The sequence below is a fragment of the Lissotriton helveticus genome, chromosome 5_1 (genome assembly GCF_964261635.1).
Source record: "Lissotriton helveticus chromosome 5_1, aLisHel1.1, whole genome shotgun sequence".
NCBI classification, from domain to species: domain Eukaryota; kingdom Metazoa; phylum Chordata; class Amphibia; order Caudata; family Salamandridae; genus Lissotriton; species Lissotriton helveticus.
In genome coordinates this window covers 1397336533-1397358171 of record NC_136065.1, presented here as the reverse complement: position 1 = coordinate 1397358171, position 21639 = coordinate 1397336533, and the positions used below count along the sequence as shown (strand labels likewise).

Sequence of the window (21639 nt, the reverse complement as noted above, 5' to 3'; positions counted from 1 at the left end):
ATCACAAGGTCAATCATTTGCATCAAATCCGGAAGGAGATTCGGACAATGCTCCGAAAGGGAGCAATAGAACTGGTACCGAATTCTCAAAAAGGAGAAGGATAATACTCCCGATTTTTTCTAGTCAGGAAAAACATCCTACAATGGCGTCCTATTCTGGATCTCCGATCCCTGAATACCTATCTCAAAAAACAGTCATTGCGGAAGATGATTTCTCTACAGGACATCTTTCTACTTTTAAACCCGGGGGATCATATCACCACCTTAGACTTACAAGACGCGTACTTTCACGTCCCAATCCACCCTGCACACAGGCAGTACCTTTGTTTCATGGTGGCCGGGGAACATTACCAATTCAAGGTACTGCCTTTTGGCCTCAAATCAGCCCCAAGAGTGTTCACAAAATGCCTAGCTCCAGTGGCGGCTGTTTTAAGGAAACAAAAACATCAAGTATTTCCTTACCTAGACGACTGGTTAGTCAAGGCACCAACAGAAGCACTAACCAGAGCGTCAACGAGGGCGTGCATAGACTTGTTCACCAAGCTGGGATTGACTCTACACGAGAAAAAATCATCCCTTCAACCAAAGAAACAGATAACTTTTCTGGGAGCAATCTTAGACACGGAGAAAAACAAAGCGTTCCCCTCCACAGACAGACAACAAAAAATAGTGTCCCACTTCCAGAGATTTCTAAAAAGAGAGTATCTTTCAGTACGCAGATACAAATCAATGCTGGGGATAATGTCATCTTGCATTCCCCTCAAGCCTCACTGCAGATTAAGAATACGGCCGTTACAAGAGCAGCTCGACCTCCAATGGTGTCAAGCACAGGGGTCCTTCGAGGATGTGGTGCGAGTAACACCGGTCATGCTGCAGGCAGCAGCGTGGTGGACACAACAGCAAAATGTTTCTCAAGTACTCTCATTTCTCACGGCTCCAGCCCCATTGGTAGTGACTACATATGCATCCCTGGAAGAATGGGGGGCATTTCTGCAAGACCTTCAGGTCAGCAGTCGATATAAGTTACACGAGCAACAACTGCACATAAACTTGCTGGAACTAAGGGCAGTGCGCCTCGCGTTGCTGGCTTTCCTGCCACGGATCAGAGGTTCGTCAGTGTTGATAAGAACAGACAGCACGACTGCGATGCACTACTTAAACAAACAGGGAGGCACAAGATCTCTCTCCCTTTCTCAAGAAGCGCAGAACATATGGAAAGGGGCTCTACAACAAGGAATATCCATGTCTGCAGAACACCTACTAGAGAATCTGACACCAAAGCAGATACTCTCAGCAGGGTCAAACCTGCCACGAGTGGGATTTGGACCAGGGAGTCCTGGACAGCATTTTTCGGACATGGGGCAAACCAACGGTGGACCTCTTCGCCACAAGGGAGAACAAGAAATGCCGATTCTTCGCAAGCTGGCTTCCCCAGGGGGCATCCTGGGGGAATGCGTTTTCGATGGCATGGTTCGATGTCTTTGCCTATGCTTTTCCCCCGATTCCCCTCCTGCCAAGGGTCCTCAGGAAGATAAAGAAAGAACCGTGCAGGCTGATCTTGATAGCCTCTTGGTGGCCCAGACAGCACTGGTTCACGGAGCTTCTGCTGCTGTCAGAAGCGCAACCTATTCGCCTCCAGCCGATACCATCACTTCTGACAATGTCCCAGGGACAAGAGCTCCATCCGGACCCGAAATCTTTGCACTTATATATTTCACAGGAGTGCAGAAACATCCTATCGAAGGTTAGGGCAGAGAGCACAAACAAAACCTACAGGATGAAGTGGAAGAGGTTTTGTCTCTGGTGTCAACGGAATGGTACCCATCCTCTGATGGCGGCACCTCATGAAATCATTCCATACATCTTGCTATTAGCAAAGTCTGGATTAGCTCACGCTTCTTTAAAAGTGCATTTAACTGCAATATCCTGATACAGGAGATCTGCATCAGGCCTTTCCTTATGGTCAGCCAGGATCATCAAGCAGTTTATGAAGGGATTATTCAGGGTTTTCCCTCCAATAAAACCTCCACCACGTCTCTGGAATCTCAACATAGTATTTTCTCAATTGATGAAACAATCTTTCGTAACCCATACACAGAGCGGACCTTAAATTTTTATCTTGAAAAGTGGCGCTTCTCCTCGCTCTAACTTCAGCTAGGAGGGTAGGAGAACTACAAGCTCTCACAATTCGAGACCCTTTTTTGCAGTTCAAAGAGGACAGAATGATTCTGAGGACTAATCCAAGATTTATTCCTAAAGTGCCTACTGATTTCCATTTGAATGAGCCATTGGTGTTTAACCGTTTCTTTCCTCAACCAACAACAGCGGCAGAAAGTCTTACATTCATTAGACGTTCAGAGATGTCTCAAGTTCTATCTTAAAGAAACCAAAGGTTTTCGAAAATCTTCACAGCTCTTTGTCGCCTTCTGTGCACCCAGGAAAGGTTTTCCTTTATCAAAAAGTGGAATTGCCAGATGGATTTCCAGTGCAATTGTTTACTGTCATCAAGCTGCTGGGAAGCCTCTGAACTCACTAGTTCTTGCCCATTCGACGAGAGCAGTGTCCATGTCCACGGCGTTATTTGCAGGAGTGCCTATACAGGATATCTGCAGAGGAGCGACCTGGGCATCTACGCACTCATTAACCAAGCACTACTGCTTGGAAGCAGCCGCAGAGACGGAAGCGGCGGTGGGAGAAACGGTGCTGAGAAAGATCATCCAGTAACGGGGAGCCTTTTTTACATCCCTCCATCCTTTTGTCTTGATTACAAAGTCACCTTTATGATACTATACTAAGCTTTATAATGCACAAGTTGTGTTGCACAAGGTTGAAATGTAAGGAACAAATGTGCTTTGTGATGTTACTGCTCACTATTCTAATTCAGGCATGTGAATCTATGAAAGTTCCAATACTGGAGTAAGAAAACAAGTTACTTACCTGTAACTGTAGTTCTCCAGTATTGGAAGCTTTCATAGATTCACATGCACCCACCCTCCTCCCCAGAGAGGCTCACCTTGGATTTGGCATGACAAGTGTTTGGTATGCACAAGTGCGCGAAAATCCGAGGGGCAAGAGGTTCTCTCAGGAGTGTTCCAGAAGGTGAGGACAGCTGATTGGTTCAGGGAAAAGTTTGGGCTTTTTTACATAACGAAGGCTAAGGGTTGCAAAAGGAAAATGGGCCTAGGCCTCTTTTCAGTTTTCTATACTGCTATGCATTGCTTTTTTATGTACCGGAGACTCCTGTCTCGACAACGGGGAATAATTCAGGCATGTGAATCTATAAAAGCTTCCTATACTGAATAACTACGGTTACAGGTAAGTAACTTGTTTTATTCCAGTGGTTCACTTTTGGTTTCTAGGTTTTTCTTTTACCCACTTTCCACAGAATTACTTTACCACTGAAGAGTCTCACTTTATTTGTCTCCTTCCTTTCATGGGAATATTGTGATGCCCATCATAACAAAGGTTTTGGTAGTACTCTTTTGTGTTTCAGTCGTAAAAATGTGTTTCTGTTTCAGAGGATGATGATGGCATTTGAAGAGCTACGTGTACAAGCTGAGAATTCTAGACTGGAAATGCATTTCAAATGTGAGTATGCCTTTCAATTTTCAACAGCTGATTTGATGGGATATAAAATGGAGGAGTTCATTTGTAATATTTTATTGAATGTTTAGTAAGACTTTTGTGATATCACTGAAAAAAAATAAGAACTCTCCACCTTTAAAGTTGAATCTCATAAAAGACTCATACTAACATTTATAAGATCGAAAGTCCATGGCATAGTAATCTTGCTCCTCCTTGTTTCACCTTTTTTCCCAACCCAGTTTGTTTTTTTGTACTGAACCACTCTATGATGAGCTTCCTGACAAGTGTTCTGTGTGATTTTGGTGAAACATCTCAACATGAGATTACTCAGCATTACTAGAATTAAGTATACACTGAAATTGGCATTCTTTTTATCTTGAATTCTGGTAACTGCATAATAGCTATGATCAAGAGGCCTTTTTTATCTGGACCCCAATTGGGAGTGGTCGAACACGGGCCCTCAATATTATGCTATGCTGTTGGTTATAAGTACAACCTGTTACATCTCACTGAGTATGAGAAGTATCTGTGGGGAATGTTGGGTGTGCAAGAGAAATTTGTGTCCATGTGGTTGTGGGTCTCCATGCATGTGTAGAGCCACACAATTACCATTGAGGCAGCCGTTCAACTTTTTGACAAACGCTCTACCTTTGTCGCCCTATATCTCCCTGTTTTGCTCCTTCCTCTCCCTTTCCCTGCACTAGGTATTGTTGCCAGACTGTCATGTGTCCAAGTCATGTCAACAAAGTTCCAGTAAATCAGTGAAGCTCTTTTTTGACCTCTCTCAACTATACCAGTTGGGGTAGGTCTGTGTGCTGTCTGCAAAATGTAGCACATTGACAAGCACAGTGGATAAGGGCATTGTCTTTGCTCTACCATGATAAAAAGGTTGTGCTACCTCACAATTTTCTGCATTCAGGACAAGAAAGAAAGGAGTTAAAGTAACAGATCATGATCGTCTAGAGGTCTTTGTGGAAGAGACACTCATTCCTTTCTGACATGATACATGCTTTCATCATTGTACCTAAGTGACTGTAAGTATCATATACTGATTTCCAGTGCATCAGACATTAAGTGAAGACCAACTTGCACTTGAATAGTTCTATCAAAATTATCAAGTGCTAGACCAACCCTGAGTTGTCAGTTTGTCTGTAACCATCTGCAAAAGTTTTGAAGCAAAACTGACACTGTGAGCAACTGCTGCTGAAAGGACTGGACATGTGGAAGGAATGTTTGTCTGGCCTCCCAAAGCAGGACATTTTTGATTCCTGGATTGAAAAAAAATGCTGCTGCTTAAATCTGAGTAAACAACATGTACTTCGTCATCATAAGAACCACTAAGACTGCCTTAATCTCTAACATGATGGCCTGCGTACGTAGTTAGACAAAGAGAAGAGCACTATGACACTACCCCTTGGGACCCAAGATGCATGAACCCGGGAGGGCTCACTGGAGAAGAGATTTTGCTCTTCTCCATCTATATTATTATTATATATTTCTCAGCAGAAAGACCTGAAACATGACTGCATCCAACCCACAGAATGGGAGGGAAGAGCTCAAACATCTGCAGGAATGAACCACTGATCTCTCACTGTTCCTTCAACTCACATTACCTCCAAAACTTCTTCTCAGGATGGTGTTGTGTAGTTCCTAGGAATCCCCAGGACCTGCCAGTTTTGGATGACTTAAACTGTGGGCTTGGTGTCCCAACCGCTTCCAGACACCCCCACAGGATATGTGAGCTGTTAGACCATCTAGCTCCACAGTGCCACTACCACTCCCTGTATCTTATAGTGACGTGGGTAGTTTCTGCCAACCACTGATCATGACAACCCTGATTCTTCAAGGATCGTGGAAAACAGTACAGTACTTTTCGCTCAGACACTCGTGCTCACTTACTCCCAGAAAATACACAGGATGGTGATTAGGGCATTTCAATAAGTATTTATTGGTCCAGCGACAGTCTTGTGTAAAACATATGCACTGCGATGATCAGGAGACAGAAGCATACAAAAGAGATTGCTTGTGCCAATATAGTAATTAGTAGATACATTTCTACCCTAGGGATAATAAGATGAACATAAGCATTTCAGATAAAAACAGTAGCAGTTGCATATTCTTAAAAATGTGTGCCCTAAGTAATTTGCCTAAATGTACCTAGCCTAGATCTGTATGTGTAGCATGTATATGTATGTAGGTAGCTAGGTAGCCAAGAAACCCCAGGGCAAAACCAGCCTCTTCATCTGATGGTTGAGAAGGAGGGACCCCGTCTCTGCGTCGAGGATGACACCCCGCAAGGGATGTCAGACTGCTGGTTGTCGAAGATTCAGCATGCAGGACCCCGTGTCAGTTTGGAAGGAATTCTCCTCTAATTTGTAGGGGGGAGTGAGGGTCTTTTATACTATAGTGGTCACTCTAGGGTTTCTTCTAGAATCAATATGTCTTGAAAACAACCATATATGTTTTGGAAACCATCCTGAATGTTTTACTAAACAAATGTGATCATGCACAGCTGGCTGTTGGCCAAGGAGGGAATAAGTTGTGACCCTGATACAGAATAATTATATTGTGACTGAGGACATGTTTATGTACATCAGGTACAGGGATTATGATAGAATTCTGATAGCCTGGTATCGAAGAGATAGGAGCAAGCTACTAGGTAAAAGGTCGCCTGTTTATAATCGTTATTGTCGTGTGGATGGGACATTGTATGTAACATGGGGTATACATGACAGGAATATACTAAAGCAAATCCAAAGGGGACGATGGACGGAGTGTTGAACAATGCAAGCACTGACCCCCAGTCAACTGATCTGGGTTTAATCCATCATCATTCTTTAGCTCACTCCGCTACCCCAGTTCATATCCTAAAGGGCACGACAAATCAGTCTGAAAGCGTGCACTCTGGTGCAAAGTGTATTTATTGAAACAATACTCTTTGCACTGGAGTGTTCGCTTTTAGAATGGTTTGCTGCAGATGAGAAGCACATGTGTTTGTTTGTTTGTGTCCCATCCTGCCCTTGTGTATGTGTGCAAGGGCAGGCAAACAGCTTTGACACCGCATGGCCTGCACCGGGGTGCCTGTGTTCAACCTCTGACCTTGGGTAAGAGTGCCTGCAATTGGAAAGATCTTTGGGGTGCGTGCCGGCAATCATGGCGTCCAACAGGACGAAAAAGGACAAACCTGGGAAGGATGGGATCCCGAAAGGAGCTCGCAACCCGCCTCACCTATCCCCGACAAATCCCCAAAAAAGGGTGAGAATGAAGAGCCCGCGACCTAGGCCTTTATGATTGAACTGTTCGCGGCCATTAAAGAAGATATATCGGAGCTACGCTCCCAACTGGCCTCAGACCTGCGCGAAGTAAGGAGAGATGTGGACGGAGTGGGGGAACGGGTCGTGATGCTGGAAGAACACGACGTGTATACAGCAGAGAACATTCACCAGCTTCAGCAAGACGTGATTCGTCTGACGGAGCAAAACCTAGATTTGCAGGCTCATACAGAGGACCTGGAGAATAGGTCACGTCGCAACAATATTCGCATTCGCTCAGGTCCCTGGAAAGGTGAGGGGCGGACTTGAGGGAGTACGTCGCGGTGCTATTCAAGCACATTCTTGAGGAGGAAGATATCCAGTCAATACGAATGGACCGAGTGCACCGGGTTTGACTACCGCGAGGAGCCCAAGCGCCGCCCCCGACATCCTGGTGTTTGTTCATGATTTTCAGCTGAAGGAAAGGATCCTTAGGAAAGCACGAGATCTGGCTCCCCTCCAATTCCGGGATCATCGCCCCCTGCTGTACCAGGATTTAGCGGCTTCTACACTGCAAAAGCGCAGGGACTTTAAGCCCGTAACCACATACATCCAGGAGCAAAAAGTGCCCTATTCTTGGGGGCACCCCTTTCGTCTCATCTTCCGTTGGCAGAATAAGTTGGTTCAGGTGCGGTCCTTGGAGGTAGTGATGGATCTTCTGGGATTGGAACGCCAGGTCCCGGTGTCCAGGAACAGCGGCTCAACTGGCAGACAACGACGGCGCTCCGCACAGTGGCAGAGAGTGGGCAAGCCAATGCAGGAGGGGGGGCCGGACCTGTCGGCAAGGATGCAAGAGCAGGGTGCAGCGGTCGCCTCTGTGGCCCAGGTCACTGACGCAGCAACGGACCACGGTGAGGCGGCCTCATGAAATCGAGAGGGCCATCTGCAGGCGCCGGAGGGGGCCACCACTCTGAGGTAACTCTCGTGCTTTCTCCATGTTCGTGAGTGTGCCCGACGACACGAACTGGAAGAAAAGTGACTGGTGCCATGTCCCCCTGTCCTTAAGACTTTTCCTTTTTTGTTCTGAGTACTGTGTTTTTCCTCTAGGGGTGTTGGGGGGGGGGGAGGGGCGGGTTAAGGTGGGTAGTGGTGGTAGCGGGGGCAGGCTTATAGATCGGCTTCAGTGGTATTTGCAAGCGGGATGGGCCGGCGGGGGGGGGAGGGGGAAGAGGAGCTCGGGGTGGGGAGATCCTGTGAGGCGGGTGGGTCTTGACATGAGCGGGTGGTTGCATGCTACACTCGGGTTCTGGAGGGGAGCTGGGAGGGGGGAATCGTTCATTTGGCCACTCACCACGATGGGCTGGGGCAAACGGCCTTTGCAGAGCTGTACCGTAGGAACCTCAAATGCCGCCTCTAACCTTAGGAACATGGAATGTTAAAGGGCTGAATTCCCCCCAGAAGCGCTAAAAAACCTGGAAGTACATCATTGATCATCATCTGGACATAGTGGGCCTCCAGGAGACTCACCTGGCTAAAACGGAGGACTCATGCCTTAGGCACAAAATGTTACCCTTAATCTATAGATCCTCCGCCGCCACGAAGCAGAGGGGGGTGGCCCTTATGTTTCGCTCAACCCTACAATTCCAACCCGTGGGAGTACAGAGTGATAGGGAGGGTCGCGGGATCATGGTTAAGGGCCTCTTACGGGGTAGACTTTGCACATTTCTTGTACTGTACGCACCTAACACTGGGCAAAATGCCTTTCTACATACACTGCTGAGGGCCGTAGCTGATTTTGTGGAAGGGCCGCTGATTGCTATGGGGGACTTTAATATGGTGTGACAGAAAGACCTAGATAGCACGCACTCACAGAGGTCAGACATGGGCACGTTTTCCCCCAACACACAGCAGCAGATTTCTGACTTGGGCCTTTTTGATGGTTGGCGCTTCCTATACCACCAGTCCAGGGATTTCACCTTCTTCTCCCACGTCCACCGCTCCTATTCCCGAATTGACCATTTCTTCCTGAGCCAGTCACTTCGTGGGGACCTACGGGAGGCCAAGATCTTCCCACTATCTGTTTCTGATCACAGCCTGCTTGCAGTGGGGCTCCAGTGGGGTGTGAAGAGTAAGGATAGCTTCAGGTGGTATTTCCCAGCTTCCTTGGTTCGGGACAAACCCTCATGTACCTCACTACGAGGACTTATCAACGAGTTTTTCGCCATCAATGATCCAGGGAATACCTCGGTCTTCACCACATGGGATGCCTTCAAGGCGTACCTTCGTGGGCATTGCATAGCACTGAACGCTGCTCTTAATCGGCAGCGCGGTCGGGAGCAACTAGAGGAGGAGCTCTCCCCCTTAGAAAAGGCACACAAGGAGAAACCCTCCAGGTTGGGACTAAGGCAGCTAACGGCCGTCAGAGGTAAACTCCGAGCCCACTATAATAATAGGGCCGAATATACCTTGCTAAAACTGCGGCGCCTCACTTACTCCCAGGGCAATAAGGTGGGGAGACACCTTGCCAGGCAGCTACGGGACAAAAGGATGCGAGAGTACATAGGGGTAATTCAAGATGCGCAGGGAGGAGTGACGCATCAAGACGAGAAAAAGGCGGAGCTCTTTGGGGCCTTCTACAAGACCCTTTATACAGGGGATCACCTAGAGACTACCGCCCAAGCCGAATACCTACGAGGACTAATGCTGCCCCAAGTCTCAGCGGAATAGAATGAGGTACTCTCTGCCCCCTTTTCCAGGGAAGACGTGCTGGCTGCCATTAAAGCTTTAACAGCTAGATTCATCAAGCTCAATTGCGTACGCAAAGGGCCAGAGAATCTGGCCTTTTGCGAGTGCAATTTTTGCATTTGGGATTCATCATCCCAAATGCAAAATTCGCTAATAAAGAATTCGCACATTTGCGAGGAAATGCATTTAAGGAATCTCTATTTGAGATTCCTTAAATGCAATTCATTAACCATTTCTACATTGCGAATTCGCTATTTTTGGTCGCTATTTACAACAAAGTCTGACTTCGTGGTAAATACCGAAAAAATAGAAAAAAGCACTTTAGTGCATTTTTCTCAATTGCATGTTACACACACACATGTCCTTTGGACATGTGTGTGCGCAACACCTGTGTAAATTTACATTTCAGGGGTGCTACAGGGTGTCCTTTGGACACCCTGGCACCCTTGAAATCGCAATCCTATTTGCAATTAGCTAATTGCTAATCGCAAATAAGGAATAACTCCCCATGCATTCCTATGGGCCTTTAGGCCCATAGGAATGCATGGGGAGTTATTCCTTATTTGCGATTAGCAATTAGCTAATCGCAAATAAGGAATCAGTGGGAATCGCAATAAATATTGCGATTCCTACATGAATCCCGTTTTGCGAGTCTGTAATAGCGATTCCTTATGAATCGCTATTATAGACTCGCAAAACAGGTCTTTCATGAATCTAGCTGTAAAACCCCACAAGGCTCCGGGGGTGGATGGGTATACGGCCATCTTCTATAAAACTTTCGCTTCTGAATTATGCCCACACCTAGTCCAACTATTTAACGGCATGGCCGAAGAGGGCGAAACCTCCCGCACTATTGCAGAAGCACTTATATCCATCATTCCCAAACCCAGTAAAGACCCTAGTAAATGCGCTTCCTATAGGCCGATTGCTCTCCTGAATTTAGATGCGAAGCTCTACTCCTCCATCATCACCCAGCGGCTCAATGACCTTATGCCGACCCTCATAGATCCGGAACAGTCAGGGTTTATCAAAGGGCACCAGACCCATGATAATACAAGGCGGGTGGTACACCTAATTGAGAAAGCCAATAAGTTTAAAATTCCAGCGGTTCTGGTGGGCCTAGATGCCGAAAAGGCGTTTGACAGGGTGGACTGGAGGTTCCTGTTCCGTACCCTGGCCGCCTTCGGCTTCTCCTCCAAATTTATAACGATGATGCGGGCGAATTACCTCTCCCCCCGATCCCGAGTGGCAGTGAACGGTCAGTTCTCTCCCTTTTTTGAGCACTCCAGGGGCACTAGGCAGGGATGGCCCCTGTCGCCGCTGCTTTTTGCCCTTAGCAATGAACCTTTGGCAATAGCGGTGAGAGCTAACCCTGACATCCGTGGACTACCCTTCACTGGGGAGTCCCACAAGATCACTCTCTTTGCAGATGATGTCCTCCTCTCCCTCTCTGATCCGGCCCACTCTCTTCCCTATGTGCAGGCCGCACTGACGCGCTATGAAGCGGTGGCGGGGTTCAAAGTTAACTACGACAAATCTAAGGTCCTCAACCTTACGATCCCCCAGTCGGAACTTCCCCACCTTAAGTCGCTCACTTCTTTGCCGTGGACAGATTCCTCCATTCAATACTTGGAGATCCACCTGACCCCCACGCTGGGGAAACTGTACTCCGCTAACTTCCCCCACTCCTTGCTAGGATCCAGTCCGACTTGGCCCGATGGAAACCCATGTTCATCTCCTGGCTTGGGAGGATCCACGCGATTAAAATTACCCTCCTTCCCAAGCTCTTATACCTGTTTCAGGCCCTTCCTATAGATCTCGACGGAGGATTCTTTCGGCGTGTGATGTCCATGATGCTACGTTTCATCTGGCAGGGAGGCCGGGCACGCTTTTCCTTCACCGTCCTACGCAAACCAAGGAAGGAGGGGGGTGTGGGGCTGCCTAACATTCAATTGTATTATAAGGCGGCGCAACTCCGCATATTAGTTGAGTGGTCACAACAAGAATCAGAAAAGCACTGGCTACATATGGATAGGAGCGTGGCTGGGAGAACGATTTGGGACTTGGTGTGGCGGCCCAAGTGGGATAGACCCAAAAATGCATATCTCAGCACCCCCACTAGCACTACCTTGAAGGTTTGGGACTCGGTCTCTACAGACGACAGATGGACCACCTTCCCCTCCCCTTTCACGCTCATACACTTCAATCCCGCCTTCCCCCCGACGTCACTCGAGGGACCCTTCAGGGCTTGGTAGGACGGAGGTTGCCTAGTGCTCACACCTATTTCACAATTATGACCCGCTCACCTTTGAAAACTGCATGAGGGATTACGGGGTGCTGGAGAGTGAGCGATACCATCACGCTCAACTATTACACTGGGCGCTCTCCCCCCAGGTGAGGGAGGCGGCAACTCGACCCCTCACGAAGTTCGAGGCCTTCTTGGCCAAGACTTCTTCCATGAAAGGGGCAATTACTTTCATCTATGGGTTCCTCCTTACCACTACAGTTTGCCCAAGTCCCCGGTATATGGATATGTGGGAAGGGATCCTCCAACATGACATCTCAGACGCTGAGTGGACTCACCTATGGTCCAATATTGCCAAGTTTAATCACTCAGTGGAGCTTAGGGAGGCACATATGAAAACCATGATGGACTGGTACCTACACCCCGCCAAGCTAAAACTGATTTTCCCGGGCACCTCCGATAGATGTTGGAGGGGATGTGGGTTCTTAGGGGACTTCCAGCACATTTGGTGGGACTGCCCCGTTATCCGGCCGTTCTGGGAGGAAATTCTAGCCCAAATTAAGGATATGCTGGGATACCCTATTCCTACCTCGATGGCCTCCACTCTGTTGGGTCTCCGTGATCCTGATCTCGAACACCAGACCAGGGCGGACAAGAGGATCATGTGGCTCAGTATTGGCGCGGCCAAAATTACTCTGGCTGCAGCGTGGAAGAAAAAGGAGGCTCCGGCCACCTCTCTCTGGCATTTGAGGCTTTAGAGGTTGCTTAGTATGGAAAGGATGGCGGATATCGTTTTAGATGATTTTAAGAATTTTGAATTTCGCTGGGTCCTCTCTAAGGGCCTGCCATCCGCAGTCTCCACCTAACATCCGCGCTCGCCACCTGTTTCAACTCTGAATCCCTGCCGCTACACATCAGGTTTCTTGTCCTGTGCTTATTGCTAGCACCACTGGGGAGGGGGGAGGGGGGGGAAGGGTGGAGGGGGTTCTGCTTGTTTTCTTGTGCGTTATGACGTCCCTCTTTATGCTCCATTACAGTATTGCATGCCGAGCCACATGCCTACAGCAGGGCCTCTTAGCACTACTGCCTGCTATTTGTGACTAACTTACTGGGAGGTCTAGCCCTTTGACCACGTGGTTTTGTCTCTGTACAGCTGTGACTTTTCAGCGACCACTTCTTCCATTGCTTACTGAATGATGGCTCACCTGCTGGGTGATCGGCGCTTCCTAGGACTCTATGGCATGTGTTAGAGGCTTGACCACGATGACCCTTCCCCAATCTGCCGTGTCGCCTTCGGGCGCTTGCTCTGGCTACCCCCTGTGTGGGATGAAGTGCGGGATTGTCGCATGTTTATTTCTACTGTTTTTTACTAAACGATCAATAAAAATACTTTTGACAAAAAAAAAAGTAAAAAGGACAAAAAAACTATCTTTATGAGGGGAGAAGTACTCAGATTTTATGATTCAATTGTTTTTATTGATATTTCCAAAGAAAAACAGTGCCGATATCAGCCATTTTAGCCTCTTGAAGGTTTGAGTGAGAATTAAGCGAAAGAAACCTGTTTATGCAAGTAATAGTTCGGCAAACAATCCCATTAAGCGCAGAAGGCGGAGAAACCTAGGGCATGTTATTTCCCGAAAGTCTTGTGAGAGTAGGGATAGATAGGGGCGCCATAAGTCCCTGAATGAAGCCAGTGTAAGCGTGATCTTTTCCATGCCCAATATGTGCCACAACCTGTGGAGCCAGCCGGTATGGGTGGGAATCTACGAGGTGCCCCAGTGTGCGAGGATGTTATGTATGGCCGCTCTCAGCACTTAGCCGATCTGCGGTCCTCTTCTGGATTTCAAAGGGTATGTTAGCAGACTTGGTAGGCCTAGGATTATATAAGCAGGGAATCGTGAAAGTTGCGTGTCTAGGTGGGTGTCTATGTCGTCGAGTACCTATGATGAGTATTGGAGGAGCAGCAGGCAGTCCCATAAGATGTGCACCAATGTCTCTGGTGTCCTACAGCCTCGCCAGCAATCTGCGCTTTGTGTTGGGTTGACCCTACGAAGTTATGGCGGGCTGTAATACCACTATGTAGCCACTTTCTTAAGTGTTTCTTAAGTGTTTCGGTGAGTGCCACATTACCGGCTGTGTGCCTGGCTCTATTGTATATCCCATCTCATTCTTTGTCTGCTAGCGGTCTCCCCGGGTCTTTTCCCAACTTGACCAGGCTATCGTTGTGTATATGTCTATTACAGAGGTTCATAAGTGCATATATATTTCGGAGATCAGCCTTTTTTCTATTGTTTTAGCGAGGAGCCATGTTTCGTATTGTGTGAGGTGCGGCTGTGCTTTGGGCTTATTTTGTCAGTGTAATATACAATGTCAGAGTTGCAAATAGTGGAGTCGCTCTGTCTCAGGGAGTCCATAATCTGCGGTATCTGGGGGAAGGAGAACACTCCCGCCTCGTCAAAAAGGTGACCCATAGAGTTACAGTCTGATTGTCGTCACCTTGCAAACCTCGCCACCCCTGAGTCAAAGTCCGGGTTGTCCAGTAGCGGTGTGAATGGAAGAGGGAAAGGAGGTCAGTTAGTGTCGGATGATGGTCTGGTCCCATGCCTCCCTTGTCACATGTGTGATCGGAGAAAAGTATACGTTTTGTGGCCTATGTGCTCTCCTCAGGAAGGGAACCTTCCACAAGAACGTTCCTGTCACTGCTCTGTCTTGAAATAATCAGTGCTTCTCAGATTCTGCCCAGTTCCACTTGACCAGATTGCACAGTTATGCCGTCTGGTAGTATAGCTGAAGGTCCAGAAAGCTGAGTGCTTCATTTATGCGGGGTCTCTTCCCCTGCCAGGTAAATTGTAATAGCTCTGTCTAGAGTTTGGAGATCACGCCCGAGGACGGCGGTAGGGGGAGAGTCTGAAAAAGGTACAGTGTCTTTGGGAGGATTATCATTTTAATTGCCGCCAACCTTCCCACCCAGGAGGTCTGGTAATGTTTCCACCGCCCCATTTCACTGCGGATTTGCCTATGCAGCAAGCAGTAGTTATTAGAGGCGATGGACTGTGTTGTAACAGCCAAGTTAGTCCCCAGGTACGCGATCGCCTCGGATGCCCATTGAATGGGGTAATGCTTTGTCAACTGTTCCACCAATTGAGGTAGTAGGAAGAGGCTAAGTGCCTGCAATTTTTCAACATTGACTCGAAAGGCCGATGAGTCTCCAAAGGTCTCAAGTTCCCTCAAGAAGGCTACCAGGGCCATGGATGGTTTCTCTAACGTGAAAAGCACACCATTCGCATATAGGCTTATGGTGTGATGGTCGCTTCCAAAGGTCACCCCTGTGGTTTCGGGGTGGTCCCGGACTCTTTTGGCCAGTGGCTCCATGTAGAGAGAAATTGCAGGGGCAACAAGGGACACCCTTGGTCCGTGCCTCTACCAATCGGGAAGGGTGCAGAAGTTTAGCCATTCATTCGGACCATCGTTGTGGGTGCACAATAGCAATTTAAAATTTTGGTCTTGAGCTTCCCCCTAAGGCAAAATGAGTGAGGTCCTGTTCCAAGTATGGACACTGGACCGTGGCGAAGGCCTTTATTGCATCGATCGCTCAAAGCATGTATTCGCGATGCCCTCTCGATATCATGACGGTGGCGTTTAGTATTATTGCTTGTCTGTCTATGGGGGATGAATCCCGCTTGGTCTGAGTCGATTATAGAGGGCATATATGGATTGAGCCTGCTTGCCAGAATGCTCATGAACAGCTTCAAGTCCACATTTAAGAGGGAGATTGGTCGATATGAACTGCATTGCGACTTGTCTTTGCCTGGCTTAGGGATGACGACTATAAAAACAGAAACATTGAGGCAGGGATCGTCCTGGCTTCAGCGAAGGTGTTAAACAGTTGTGTCATAAGGGGCGCTGGTGCGGGGCAGAACGTTTTGTAAAAGGCAAATGAGTATTTGTCAGGGCCTGGAGACTTCGCCAGTTTCAGTCGAGAGATAGCTGATATGACTTACTCGATGCGTATCGCTCCATCAAGAATTTCAGCTTGTTCTGGTGTGAGGGGGGTTCGTTTGCTCTAATTTGGAGATACCAGTTGCCGTCTGAGAGGTCTATGGATTGACCTGTGTACAGGTGTGAGTAAAAGTCTTTAAAGGTGTTCGTTATAGCTTTATTGTCTGTCACCAACTCCCCCATGTAGGAAAGTATCCCTATTTACATGGTTGCCCCCCCACGTTTTGCCTGATGTTGATGCTCTTTGACTGAGTGTGCCCTGGGTTCCTGTCAACCAGGTACCCAGGGCCTATGTTCTTTCCCTAAAACTGTACTGTGTGCCCCCAAATGGGCACCTCTCTGGTCACATGTAAGTCCCTTGTAAAAGGTACCCTAGGTACCAAGAGCCCTGTGACCAGAGAAAGCTCTAAGTGCTGCAGCACTTATTGTGCCACCCTTAGAGGTCCTGTATCTTAACACGAACACACTGCCATTGCAAGCTGCATGTTTGGTGCAGAGAAAAGTAAATAGTCGACATAGCACATATCCCTGTGTGCCATGCCTACAATCCACTGCCTATGGCATAATCATCCACTTCTCTAGCTGGGTGCACTATGCCACTGGTGAGGGTACAGGTGCATGAGCCCTGTACCCCTACAGTGTCTGAGTCTATTTTTAGACATTGTAATTGCAGTAAAGCTCTGAACAGTATGCGGTCTGGGAGGTTGTCATTGTGAACACCACAGCACCATAATGGCTTTACTGAAATCTGGGAAGTTTGGTATCAAACTTCTTAGCACATTAAACCCACACTGATGCCAGTGTGGGATTTAATGAAAAATGCAATCAGAGGGCATCTTAGAAAGGCCCCCTGAAAAACGACCTAACTCTAGTGTCCTGGCTGCTCGCCAGCTGCAACCCCTAGACATGTTTCTGGGCCCCTGGGTCGAGAGCATCCCACTCTCGATGTCTGGAAAGCCCATCCTGGGCAGAAGTACCAAGCCTCCTTCCTCAGGATGGGCAGGGTCCACGAAGGGGAAGCTTCAAAGGCTTGCCTAGTTTGTGAGATGACCCAGCCATTTGCCGCTCTCAGCAATTGCCCCTCACCGGTTCTGAATCCCACTTTGGGTGGGATAATCTGCAGGAAAACCAAGATAGTAAGAGAGGTGTGACCACCTTTGCCAACCCCTCCCCTCAGGTGGTGGAGGCAAGGTAAAGCACAACTCTCAGTCCCGCCATCTTGAAGATAGGAGGACTCAGCCAACCAGAGTGAGGCTTGTGCCCCCTCCCACTGGATACTGTCATAATAAGGGGTGTACCCATACCAAGGAAGGGACTCATTGGTCCCAACCTGTACCTACCTAAAATGCTCTAAAGCTAGCATTTAGGGGCAATACCCGACCTTACCTCCTCAGACAAGAAGAAGGACCGGAGAGCCATGCTGAAGGAAGAAGAGGAGGACACCAACTGACTTGGCCCCAACCATACCGGCCTGTCCCAACCTCCACCTGCTCCAGCGGAATCTCTGCGTATCCTGCAGCCAGCAGCCCTCCAGAACCAGGAGGACCCACCCTGCCTTCACTGTTGGCGAGCAGATCCATGAGCCCTGGATTTGCTCGCCAACAGACTACTCAGGTCAAATCTGCGAGTCTGCAAGCGATGCCCACGGCCCGAGTGCGAGTGGCCCAACACCAAGAGGAGGTCTCCCTGACGATCCTGACCCGAAATCCAGTGAACCCCGACCTGCCTCAAACTCCCAGCCGAGGCCTGTAGCCTCTATCAGGGGAGTCCTCCCGACCGCGACCAGGAGCTGGTAAGGAAACCCGACGCCAAAGGACACCTCTGCACCAGCTGCCCCACGGCCTTGGGTGGCCCAACCGACGGTGTCCAGGCAACCTCCAGAATCCGAACTTACCTCTCCAACTGGTGGTTGCCTCCAGAAAGTCTTCATGCCTGAGCTTGCAGTGTTTGTTGAAACCAGAGAATCCCCATTGAAAACAACTGGGCATTTGACGCTAAAACCAGCACCCTGCACCCGGCCGCCCCAGTGCTTCTGTGGCTGCACTTTTTGTGCTAACATGAACCCCCCTTTGCCCTCGGCTTACCCCTCGGCGCTTTGCTCCCTCAACCTTGTGGCCTACTCGTGAGCAGCCACCAACCGGAGGCCCCCTATATCCCATTGGATAATATTGGGCCTCAGCAATGTGCAGTTGGCTGCCCTAGTGCCGCTGAGGGTGCTCTTTGAGTGCATCCTTGACCCTGGGGGAACTTTTGTTCTAACCACAGAAATCCACCTCTCAAAACCAAGTACTTACCTGTAAACCGATAACTTAATTTCCTCCCTTAGGATTCCATTGACTGCTTTTCTGTGAAAAAGTGTGGAGTTGGCAATTCTATGAAAAGTCATACAAATGTACTTTTATAACAAATTGCATTACTTACCTTTATCTAAGAAATTTTCCAGTGTGGTAACTAGGTATACCACAATGAGTAAGAAAAGTAATCTAAAAGGAAATCCAACAACTACTTACAAAGTAATAATAAAGTAACAGTAAAAGTAACTTCAACTGTTTGTGAACATTTGACTTACCTGTAACTAAACCAATTGCATTCAACTGTATCCAACTGCATTATTCTTGCAAAGTACTATTACACTTACCTGTGCCAAGCCTTGCTTGGTTATAGAAATACCATGCAATAAGTAATATTTTTATACAGAACAAATTGGTCAGAGTTCAGTCTTTGAGTGTGTGAAATCATTTCCAGCCTGAGTGTGTACAATAAATTCTTAACACTACCCTCTGATAAAACCGTATTGCTCACCCACACTATCACAAATAGAGAGTACGGTATTATCTACTTTAACCTCTGTAAGCCTTTGGGAATCAACTGTACTCTCTGCACACTATACCTATACTATGGTATAGTATTTACAGAGCCAGCCTCCAACACTTCCCTGCCGCCCTATCCCCCATAAGTGAATCTAGTGGATATCTTCGTCTTGCCGCTTGACTCGCAGTTTATTAGCCAGATGCCGGAAAAATGTGTCCCCACCCACATAGAAAGAATGGTGCAGGTGGTGAGCGGCATATTCCACCCAATCTATGTCTATGGCCGCTAATTGGGAGCGGAGAGTAGACAGCTGGTGCCAAACTCTCGGGACACCTGTGCTGATGAATGTGTTCCGCTCTCTGATTTGCTTGGAATGGACTTCCCGTTTCTCTTTGCGGACTTTATTGTCTGCAGCGGAGATCGTGATAATTCACTCCTTATTACTGAATTGAGTGCTTCTCATAGTACTGCAGGAGAGACGTTGGGGGAATCATTGTGTAGTAGGTAGTCCGTGGTCGCTTGTTGGATCTGTGCTTTCTCTTCCGGGCGTTGCAGCATGGTGTCTTGCAAGCGCCATTGTCTGGGGGGGGGGGCGCTCCACTCGGGGAAGGGACAACAAGATTGTCACAGCCGCGTGATCTGAGAGTGCCGCTGTGAGGATCTCTGTCTCTGCCATGAGTTCGTATATGTCCTTTATGCCCAGGAGATAGTCTAACCTGGCGTATAGAGAAGAAGGAATATTCACAGGTGTGGGGATGGAGACCCTCCACAAATCCTCCAGCCCCAAGTCCCTCAGCAATGCATGTCCCTCCCTTGACAGAGCCCCCGCCTTCCCGTGTCTCTATGCTGATCTATCTAAAGTATTATCAAATACCAGGTTGAGGTCTCCACCCAGCAACACCTTTTTCTCGTCAGTGGCAAGTGCTGTCGGAAAAAACGCCTCTTGCCCGTCGTTCAGGGCGTAGATTGAGCCAAGCACCAGAGACTGGCCCCCAAGTGTGAAATGGTAAGTGAGGAGTCTACCTCTAAGTTCAGCCACGTTTTGTTCCACCCTCCCCCGAAAAAAGAAAGCCACCAATATGGCTACCCCAGCCGTCTTTGTAGGAGCTGAGGAAAAGAATTGGTGGGAGAAAGTGCAAGACTTAAGGCGGTGACAGCCCCTGGCAAGCAAATGAGTCTCTTTCAGGAGGCATATATCTGCTCTCGAGTTTTCCAATTATGATAGCTCTGCCCTACATTTTATAGGATTGTTGACCCCCCTCACATTGAGGGTATGGATTCTACGTGGAGTTGTCTGCATAGAGGTTGAGAAACAGTGGTTGAGCTATGTGGTGTTGCTGCCCGTCAGGCCTAGGAAGACCATCGGCCCCCATCATAGGTTCCATGGCTGGCCTATAGAAGTGTCGCTGTGTCAAGGTTGGAAGTGAGTGTGGGCCCCAACAAAAACGTTTTAAAAATCGGAAGAAAGGAAGTAACTTGAAAATTGGAACAACTTACTTTCAGTCCCGCAGCCAAACAAGACTGCAAGTTCAACCATGTAGGGTCCTGTATTTGGCCACATTTTCCCATCCCCCCGCCCGACTCCCAGACCAAACTCTCATATGAAATGTTACAGAGTGCCCAAGCTACTTAGTTTTCGTCTGACTTTGCCAGTACTTGTGGGATCGCCTCCAATCGTGGAGTGGTGTGGCTCACTGGTTAGAGGCGGCAGACCCGTAAGCAGAGGACGGCCCGGGACCAGGGTTCGATTCCCGACGCGGCAGGGTCGTGGACCAGGGTCAGCGGGCTCGATAATTCTCGCCTCGGTGCCTACTCCAGTCAGGGACCACACTCGGCAACTCTAGGCATTAGCTTGCCTCATCTTCACAACGGCCCCCCAGACCGCCGGGGATGCTTGGTCGCACCTTAGAGATACCCATTAGGGACCATCTCTCAGTGTGAGCCAGGACGGGTTCCCCAGCGGTCGAAGCGCGGAGATACTCCTCCGGGAGTTGATTCTAGCGCTATATAAACCCACAATTAAATTAAATTAAATTAAATGCTGCTTGCTGTCCCTTGGGTGTCTCCACCGAGTCTTGCCTACTTATCTTCTGTCATGTTACCTGCTTCGCCAACGCGGTTGTTGCTTTTTCAGTTGGGATGGGGGGGGCCAGTTCACAGCACCCCTCAGGTGAGTCCTGCCCTAACACCTGGCAGGCCTCTGTTAAGGATTGTAGTTGGTAGAATCTCCCCTCCCAGCGAAAGATGAGGTGGAAAGGGTTGCTTCATGAGCAGGATATCTCTGGTTGCGGAGGTGAGCATTGACAGGGCGGACTGTCCTCTGTTTCTGCAGCATGAGAGCGGCTAGATCTTGGTAGAGAATTGGGGTTTAGTCCCTGAAAGTGATGGGTGCATTTCTCGGGCTTTGGGCAGAATCTCTTCTTTGACCTGGAACTAGTGTACACAAACTAAGATGTCTGCAGGGGGTGCTGTGTTCGATCGGGGAGTGCCAGGCCGGTGTACCCAATTGATCTTAATTTCAGCATCCTGCCAAAAATGTGGCAGAAGGGGTCCCTGATGTATCTGAAGATGTCCTCTCCTTCTGCCTTTATACCTATGCCTCGGATACGGACATTATTCCGGCCGGACCTGTTCTTAAGGTCTTCCAGATGGGCCTGCAGGTCTATATGTTGCCCACAGAGTCGGATGACCTCCTACTGGAGTGAGTCGATTTTCTCCTCCCGACCGTCCACTTTATCTTAGAGTGCTGTGACGCGGTCCCCCCAACGCATCAACGTCTTTTAACTTCCTTGATGTACTGTGAGAGTTCTCTTTTGTTCATCTGGAAATCCTCCTGTAAGGTTATGAATTGTGATTTCAAGAAGGTGCGTTTCACTGGCTCTTCTGCCACTCGTTCAGCCTATTCCCGCACGGGCTCTGATGGGAAGGCAGGTCGCCGGGTAGGCCCCCGACTGGGCGTGTAAGCATTTCTTTGAAGGTGCGGTCCTTCTCGTTGCGGTTTAAT

At 48.5% G+C, this 21639-nt stretch overlaps 1 protein-coding gene across 12 annotated transcripts in view; it reads left to right on the top strand.

The window, feature by feature from the left end:
- The window catches only part of SYCP1 (synaptonemal complex protein 1), a 6803167-nt gene that overhangs the window by 1351607 nt on the left and 5429921 nt on the right, over positions 1-21639 (top strand). For all 12 annotated transcript variants that reach the window (XM_078644363.1, XM_078644366.1, XM_078644361.1 and 9 more), the window contains one exon: positions 3518-3587. In XM_078644363.1, the coding sequence (XP_078500489.1) occupies positions 3518-3587 (70 nt within the window). The remainder of the gene's footprint in view (positions 1-3517; positions 3588-21639) is intronic.